The sequence below is a fragment of the Bacillus rossius genome, chromosome 5, assembly GCF_032445375.1.
Source record: "Bacillus rossius redtenbacheri isolate Brsri chromosome 5, Brsri_v3, whole genome shotgun sequence".
Lineage (NCBI taxonomy): Eukaryota > Metazoa > Arthropoda > Insecta > Phasmatodea > Bacillidae > Bacillus > Bacillus rossius.
Window position 1 is genome coordinate 67206774 of NC_086333.1, and position 9643 is coordinate 67216416.

At 37.6% G+C, this 9643-nt stretch overlaps 1 protein-coding gene across 1 annotated transcript in view; it reads left to right on the forward strand.

Moving 5' to 3' along the window:
• LOC134531936 (uncharacterized) overlaps window positions 1-6972 on the forward strand; it is an 81022-nt gene extending 74050 nt beyond the window's left edge. The window contains exons 12-14 of the mRNA XM_063367991.1: window positions 545-825; window positions 2286-2471; window positions 3281-6972. Of these exons, the coding sequence (XP_063224061.1) occupies window positions 545-825; window positions 2286-2471; window positions 3281-3472 (659 nt within the window). The 3' untranslated portion in view covers window positions 3473-6972. The remainder of the gene's footprint in view (window positions 1-544; window positions 826-2285; window positions 2472-3280) is intronic.
• The last annotated feature ends 2671 nt before the right edge of the window (window positions 6973-9643 follow it).

Below are 9643 nucleotides of genomic sequence, written 5' to 3' on the forward strand. Positions count from 1 at the left end.
GGCTGGAGGAGACAGGTGGGACAGTGGTAGGATCGGGGACGAGTGCAGGGCCAGCGCGTCCATACAGGCGAACTAGGCAACCGCCTAGGGTGCCAAGTAGCTGGGGGCGGCGCAGCACGACACATAGCAGCTGATATAATATGTTTAACGATTACTGAAACTAGATGGAAATGGATTTTTGTTAACAGTTCGGAATTTTTGTATTGATGTAAGTAATTATTTAAAGTCTACGGTGACCTGTTTATGATTTGTAATAAGTAATAAAAAGTAAAAAAAAAAAACACAAGCCGGCTTACATTTGATTGTTGACAAAATCTTAGGCTTACGTGATGTATTTTGAGGCAAGGAAAAAATTTTTTCTGGTGTCCTTCGGGAGGGGGAGGGGGGGGTGGGGGAGGGGGTTGGGCATTAAGGTTTTTCACCTAGGGTGCCAATTTACCTTGCACCGGCCCTGGACGAGTGGTCTCGGCCCTAATGAGATGCTCGTCAGCGCGAGGGTGACGGGAGGCGAGATGCAGCGCCCGCGCGCGTGTGTCCCCCGCAGAGCTGGAGGAGCTCTACGACCAGTACAGCCGCTGGCTGGAGGATGCCGAGCGCCCAGGGGGCCAGCGGCGCGAGCTCAGCGCCCGCGAGGCGGCCGTTGTTCGCTTCGCCGGCAGCCTGCTCAAGCGCACGCTGAGCGAGTCGTTCGCCGGCGTGCCCGTGGCGGAGCCCCCCAGCCCGGCCTGGGATGCCGGGCGGGACGCCGGGACCAGGCTGGCGACGGTGGCGCGCTCCCTCAGCCTGGAGCTGGCGCGCCACAAGCACCGGCTGGCCGCGCAGCTGGTGAGCCTCGCCTCCCGCTCTCGTCTCGTTATTATACACCCTCCAGGAACAACACATTCTCAGTGTGGTCATTTTGGCGAAAACATTCTATTGTATAATATTATTGTATAATATATATACATACATATATATGTATATATAATATATATTATATAATATATATTATATTGTATAATATTGCATGGAAATATACTTCTTTGGCATGATTAAATAAAGAATACGGTAACATCGAAAGGAAGAGTCAGAGAAATGCTTGTTCTAACACATTTTAATCTACTAAAAAATTTATAAGAAAAACCTTAAGAAAACCAAATTGCAGGAAACTGCATTCAGTGGTTTAACATTTAAAAAAATAGGTACGTAGTTTTAACATGTTATGAGCATATGTTCTTTTTTCAATTTGTTTGTTACATGGAACTAGTTTTCGTTAGATGTGTGTCTTGCGTTTGAACGAAAATGGACACAACGGGAATGTGCAGTGTATTTCACCCTGTAAAAAAATTTCCTTTGAACAGTGCGTGCATGTTTAGTTAAAAGTTGAAATTTCTCCTTTGACAAGACTAACAAATTATAACTTCTTAAAACAATTTCTTTGTAGAGACTAACCATTTCAAGGTACATTTGACTAAAAGGCTACACACAACAACCCAAAATAAACTAGAGAAAAGATAAAATGGTCATTGTCTGGACACTATCTTGCAGGACATGAAACACAGAGGATTTCCGCAGCCGAAAGCTAAATTCTGGTATTCTAGGTTGTATAAAATAAACATTGACCCAATTACACACAAATCAGAAATCACATACGTATTCAGGGCTGTCAAGATAAATTAGTCGGGCCCCCTCCCCATTACTTAAATGTACAATTTTTCAAACCCCACAGTTAAAAAAATACATATCTAAAGACTAAAAATTACAGTGGTCAAAACTGTAAATGGGATCTGGAAAAAATTGCAAAACTTGAAAGGCTTCCAATGAATTTTACTAGCAATAGATTTGTAATTTTGTCCTAATATCAGGGTAAACCCAAACATAAAAAAAATATCTTACATTATGCCATTTCAGAAATGTGCTACACAATTTCAATTTTTCATCATGGAAAACATATTGTTATTTCTGTTTTCTTATCCAGAATTTTGCATGTATTCTGTGTAAATTGTAATTTACTATATTATCCCCCCCTCCCCCCCATAAACACACACGTGTGTATGATCTGTCATTGTTTGTTTCCAAAAGTAAATTTTTCTCATCCTGTTGTTTTCACCCTTTTCTTGTGGCACTGAATTATTTCTTTTGTTAAAAAATCTGTTTGTAATGTAGCGTAGGTACCAATATTATTTAAGGCAGCTGTTTCTGTGTAACTTTGTATTAACTCCCTAGTTTTCTACAACACACAACAAATGCTCGTGTGTGTCCTCCCGAGCCTCCTGAGAGTAGTTCCCTGCCGACGTGTGCCGCAGGTGTCGATGCTGGCGGCGCCCGGGGGTCCCCCCGGCCTGCGTCCCGTCGCCACGGGCAACTGGGGGTGCGGCTCCACCCACGCGGGTGAGCCCCAGCTCAAGGTGGCGCTGCAGTGGCTGGCCGCGAGCGTGGCCGGCGTCCCCTCGCTGCAGTACTACACCTGCGCCCACCGCAAGCTGCTCAAGGTCCGTCCCGAACCGACCCCCTTGTCGCCGTATCGCATACATTCGTTGTCCGGTCTACATTTATAATCCTCGTTCCAGTACCTACTGAGGTACGCAAATTTTTATCTTAAAGCTAAACTAAGCCGTTTTACAGAATTTACTGCTCTAATATCACAAAACTGTAAAATAATAATTTGTGGTTTAATATTTAAACTATTCCTACCAAAATTTGTACGTCGACTACGTACAACCAAATATCGTAATAGGACAATATGAGAATCTCTGGCCAATCAGCATTGGGGAAGTGCTTTCGAGCTACTTTAAACTCCAAGCCGCTAGATGCCACTATGTACTGTGACTAGTTTTACTCGCTTAATAAAAGTAGGTACACTCCACACCGCCAGGTTCACTGACATTACTTGTCTTACGTTTTTTTCTTGCCAGTTTTGCACTGTGTCCCTAATACAATGTTTGGTCTTACCCACGGCCACGTAGGCAGGTTTGGCAACTTCCCTTCATTCTTCATTTTCTTAGTGTGTGCCTGTGTACTAACGCGCCAATAGTCGACACACCCGGACTTAAAATTTGGTTTAATGGGACTTTCAGGTGAGATACAAAATATGAAAAACTAATTTTAAACTGTTTTTTATTTATAAAATCTAATCACGTGGCCAGAAATTTGCCAACTGTACTGCGCATGCGCGAAGCATTGTTTGCTGCCAAGAAGGAAATGAAAATTATGTGGGTGAAGGCCCTAAGCAGAGTTATATGAACTCACTCTAACGGGAAGATTTAGAAACGCGCGTGCGCCGGCCGTTTCCTGTTGGCAGCTCGACACGGTGTGCCGCGTGCTGCTGGACCGGCGCTGGACCGTGGGCGACCTGGCACGGGCCGTGCTGCGCCACGCACGGACGACGCTGCGAGACGCCTCCGCCGTCACGCTCTTCGACGAGCTGATCGCAGGAGGAGGAGGAGGCGGCGACAAGGCGGCAGCCGTCTCCCTCCCGGTCCCCGGCGTGTGATGGACAGCAGCCGGAGCGCCGCGCTTAACCCTGCACAACGACGCACATCCTGGTTCGAGAGCCAAGCGTGTCCTGCGAGAGAGTCATCACTGGGGCTTTCTCATGAACACCACACTTCTCTCTTCCTGTGTATTGCAATTTTTTTTTTTTTTTTCAAAAAAATAATAACGAAGAATTGCAGCGCAAATGCTTATCTTCTTGTTTCATTAACACTTACGCAACAACAAAATACAGATATTCCATTTCACGATACTTGACATAAATTTTTCTGAAGCAAAGGTACCTACTTAAGACATACAATAATACAGTCCGATTGTTATTATTACGCAATTAACTGTTGTCTCATCCAGACTAATTGGCTTCAGGAAAGCCATCATCAGCATCAGGGGCGCAACAACTAAATTTCCAAAAGGGGGGCAATATACCTTTTTATAAAGAATCATGGATCCCCCCTATTGAAGCGGGGGGCCCGGGGGTCCTTCCCCTGGAAAATTTGTATTTCAAGGTGGAAAATGGTGCTATTTAAGCAGTTTTATTATCTAAAAATTTATTGCACAGCACTTTCTTTGCCCCCGTTTGCCCCCACTTCAAGGTTTCAGAGGGGGGGAAAAATACCCTTGCCCCCCCCCCCCCCCTGTTATTGCGCCCCTGCCAGCATCATTTTTATTGCGCAAGTAATAAGGGAGCATTTTATCAGAAACACCTGAATTCAGTTTACAGTAAATTGCGGCCCACTTCACGGAGAATAGGGCAGAGATAAATTAACTTGTGAAAATAACGTCTTAAAAGAAAAGACAACACAAATACCAAATGAAATTTTTTTATTGTTTAGTTATTTACGCCTACCATAATTATCTTCAAGTATAACTTTAAATGAAAGAACTAGTTGATTTAGTTAAGGCTTTGACAGTCAAATAATAAATATACTTTAGAATTTGAAAGGTATGCCTTAAACAATCATTATAATAATTTCCTTTTACCAGTGTTTTGTCATTTGACATAAGCATAAAATTGAATAGCCATTCGTTACTGTCACTTTTTTTAAAATCATAAAGCTATCTTCTAAGTTGAGTACTATATAACATATCACAAAAAAAAATGTATTAGCAATCAAATACCCTGCCCAAGATCAATGCTTCCACTGCTTTTCAAAGCTGCAATCAAAATGTGACTTCGGTAATTTTTTTTTACTTTCAAGGTAAAGAGACTAGATGAAAAATGCAAGTGAGAAGGTTGAGAGAAATCAATGTATTAAAACAAGTGTCTGCTAGCCAATATTGTTATTAAAATCTAATTTGTGACTTTGAAGGAAACTTTGATCATAACTTCTGATTAACCTCAGATAAGTCAATTAAGGATTTTTTTTTTAATATGGTGGAAATATATCATGTATGAATCATTGCAAGTTAAAAACAATGGCCATAATTATTATAACTATGCACATTATTTATTTACCAATATGTTACTGTTTGATGACAGACTCACACCTAAGCAACTGCTATCAATTAGCTCAATAGCATATCTTTGTGAATGTAACACACACAAAATATCACATGAATTGTACGAACCATGTATTATTTTTAATGTGAAAAAAAAACTCTATAGTCATTTAGATTGCTTTTTGTCAAGTCAGGGAAGGTATGTAGTGAAAAGTGTCTGCTAGTCTATTATTAGTGTCAGCATTTTATACAACCGTTTGTATGTATTACTCAGATACTATATTTTCTTGCAATTACACCACTTTTTTGCAAAGCACTATAAACGTATAGACGTAGCACTGATTTTATTCAAATAATTTAATACAACCTCACTAAAACAAAGTACTAACATTTTTGCCAGTAGTGCTTAATATAATCTGTACTGTACTTTACTATACATATACAGTACTTTTATATAACACATGTTTACGCGGATGAGTAATGCTCACAATTACCTCGTAGTGAATAGGATGTTACTGTAATCTGTGAATATTTTTAACTGAACGTGTATTTTTAAAATTTAATCACGTCTTCCAAACAATGCAACGAAAAAATGTACCTTTGTCACACTAGCAGGCATCAACTTCACATGAAATTCAGTCAGCAAGCAAAATCACATTTTAGTTCAATTATTTTGGTTTATTCCTTACCTGCAAAAGATGACTAAACGTACTAAAAAAATATATTTCAAACAAGTAGAACTATTTAAACCATTTAAAAGAAAATTGAAGTCCTAAAATTTAAAACTTTATTTTGGACCAACTCTTGTCTAATCAGATCAACAATAGTTGTCTTGATTTTTTGTATTATTTTAAAAGATATTTCAATTTAAAATTAATGTATGAAATGTTATATAAATACATATATGCATTTTTGACACAAATACTGTGCAGATTTAAAAACATAAAGTAAAAACATGATGGGTACAAAACAACAGGAGGAGGTTGTAAGCATGGATAAAAGGGCTGTAAGCATGGATAAAATATTGAGAAAAAAAAGTTCAAACTAATCAGTTCATTCTAAATTTATCTCTTCCCCATCTTACCTCAAGCAACAGCAGTATAAATACCACCAGGTGTGCTGACTCAATGCAACAGTGACATAAGTAGTCACCTGTCCTATGAGAAGAGTTAATTAGCATCTTTAAGTGCTTCAAAATTGCAAAAAAAATTCTCCATCCTTCAAGTTGGAAGAAACCGACACGTACATCACTACATATGCACATATTACCACTTTCTGGGATTAACTTGTACAACTATAATAGTGATTAAGTGATAAATACCCAACAGAACCTGAGTATGTGGTGTTTAATTGAAAATGTCATAAATTAATGTCCAAACTCTTTTACCTGGTGAAAAAAATGTATTGCTTGTCTGATACTTCATAGAATCCTGATGAAGTTAAGGAAAGTTCAGGAAATAATATTATTCAATTTTTTTTTTCTACTAGAGCAGCGGATCCCAAAGGAACCCTGGGTCACTAGGGTTCCGTGAGTCAGGACGAATGCCATGTAAAGCAGGCACAATTATTGTCAAATAAATTTCTTTGAAGGAGTTGGGGTTCCGCCAAAAGGAAAGTCGATCATTGGGTTCCCTGGCCAGAAAAAATTGGGAACCGCTGCTCTAGAGGATATTTTGACCATCCATCCAGCTATAATTTTGTGAGCCTCAAGACGTAAACAACCAATCACAGTGAAGTGAAGAGAGGTTTGCTGTAAAAACGAAATAGTATTACACATTTGAGTGCAAGCTGTTTTGTACAATTGCAGACACTGGAATAAAAATGTAAACTCAAATGGGACCTAATATAAATCTGACAGTATATCTCTGTATGAGTTCTTGTAAAATGAAGTATAAGATTGTAGAGAAAAACTTTGAGTTTTTGTTCAAATGTTTTTTTCAAGTCAAAGATGAAGATGAATCATTATAAAAATCTGTTTTGAGATAGAAACTGTAATGTTTAGCACACTTCTACCCTGACCATAACCTTTATAACATTGAAAAATAAATCTTTATAAACTAACTAAAACCCTCTTAATTTTAAGTAAAAACCAGTTTTTAATAATACTGTAACTGTATTTTACATTTTATCTACCAAAGCATGTAATATGACCATTCTGATCGGTCTAGCTATCAGAGTACCTTCAGAAATGTCTTAAAATTGCAACAAACAAATTATACACAAAATTCCCATTGTAGTTGATTTAGACAAAGCTGTCAGCATTTTTTGCAAAATAAATTTTGAACGCCCATTAGATTGCAATATGGTATGTCCACACCAGAGAGTTTCTCCCAGGTACATATCGATTGTAACAACACCAATTGCAGTGATTCAGTGCGGAAGTAAACGTGTCCTAAGTAGCTCGGCCAAATAAGGCAACGACTTCTCTAGCAGACGGCCGCCAATCACAAGGAAGAAACCACAGGTGCGGGTATACCTTGTTGCGGTCTAAATAGTGTTCAGAAATCATTTCGCGAAAAATGCCTGCCCCTACCTATGCAGTTTTGCACTGTTTGTCACGGAAAACCTTCCAAGACTGCAAAATAAAACCATAAAAACCACAGAGAACAGGCCTAAATCAGCTGACGTCAAACAGATCTATCTGATTGTGCCTGATGGTGGGAACAATTGCCAGTTCCCGAATCATTGCAATTGTTACGTCATAAAAAGCCAGCTGTGTTTGTTTGTGCTGTTATTTTTTCATGACTACATTCCTTCCACAGAATTTTCTGTGCTGTCCAATGTTTAAAGTTTGACAACAGCTGATTTAAGCTTGAACTCTGTGGGTTTATGTTTTCATTTTTATTTTTCATTCATTCTGCATCCTTGAAGTTCTTCCACGAGAAACCAGCAAAACTGGAATGGCGTACATCCAAAAAAATTGTATTAAATGAATCTCTGTAATTTAATCTTACAAACATACGAAACATGTTTAATGCTAGGGATTTAATTCTAAGCTAGTATCAAAATATTTTCGTAAAAAATACATGACACATCATACAAAAAATCTTTAATCCTGAATAAATTGGTAGGAGCCATAAAAATTAGTAATTATTATTTTTTTGCTAATATACACTTTGGATGCTATATATTGCTAAATTCCAACATAAATGCTACTTTAGCTAACTTTCTAAATAAATGCTTTCTTTTCCCAGCTAAATTAGTTTAAAATGCCAATCATTTGTAAAAATATCCTTTATAAAATGTGACGTAACTGCTACATATTTTTTGACAGTTTTCAAAACTATTGCACAAAATGAATCTGTTCATACTTAAAAAGAAACATCCCAGTCTTGTAGACCTTTCAGCGAACTGACTCACCTTATATTCGTACTTTGCAGTTCATCTTGGACACACGTGTACATATAATTAAATTATTTTAATTTATATCTGGCACGTAAGATTCATCAGCCCTCAGTAAATAACAAACAAAACTTGTCCTCCATCTTTGCTGCAGATTTTCTCATCTCGGAGAAAAAAGGTGTATGGCTGGCTAATAAAATGAAAACAACAAACAGGCTACACATTCTTGCATTTTGCTTAAGCGGGGATAAGTAGAAGACCACAGCAGTACTATAGGCTATGTGTACTTTCATTCCTCTAAATGTTACAACTGAACCATGTAGTGTTTTTCTGGTAATAGTTCTCAATTTTTGAAGTAATATCAGCATAAAATTCTTTTTGTGGATCTGATCTAGAAAGGTATGAAAAAAAAAATATTTCTTGTACAAAACTGAAATACATATAAAGAGGATTATTTGTAGGCATTTGTATACATGAATATTTAGTTCATAAACATAGCGGAATGTATCAAGTTTTAAATAAGTTGTATTAAAAAAAGTTAATGTCAAAAATACATGCTGATTTTGGAAAAAATAGATGCTAAATTTTCCAGCCCTTACAAGAGGGTGGCTCTTCAATTACAACTTGGCTACCGGCTATCATGTGCCCCGTGTTTCAACATGCCGTAACGCTAGACCTGTGCAAATATTTGAATTTTCGAATACGAATAATAAACAATTCGTATTCATTTTGACCTCAAATACGAACACTTTGAAATAACGAATATTTGTTTGTTTATGAATACTTGACATAGCATACCTCATTAGTTTGTCACATAACAACATTCATTTTTGAAATTGTGATTTGTGCTATATAAATACCCTTTTTTGATGTTCAATGGGACTTCATAATCAAAAAAATGAATAATAATAATAAGCAATATTTTCAACATGCTAGAAGTATTCATAGTTTTATTTCGCTACCGTCTCGCTAAACAGTAACGGGAAAAAATGTGTACACAATTCAAAATGGCATTTTTGTCATTTCAAACTTGAAAACATTATTTTTATTATTTTCATCACATGCACCAGAAGTGGGAAAATAATAAAAAACCACCACCATGGACTACACACAAAAAACTCAGACACTCCATTGAGATAGGTATTAAAAGAAGTAATTGTCATAGTTTTAACTGCAAATAAATCTGTCACCATCGTACTAATACAGTAGCAGCTTACTTGCTGTATATATCTATGACAAAACAGACGTTGCGACCCAAAAATCTATTAAAAATAATGTAAAAAATGGTTTAAGATTCCAGATGAAATTAGCAAAAATTGTTATTATAATATTGCTGAACTAGAATACAAATTAACTGGCGGCTGTTAACAACGTAAACTCATGAATAACT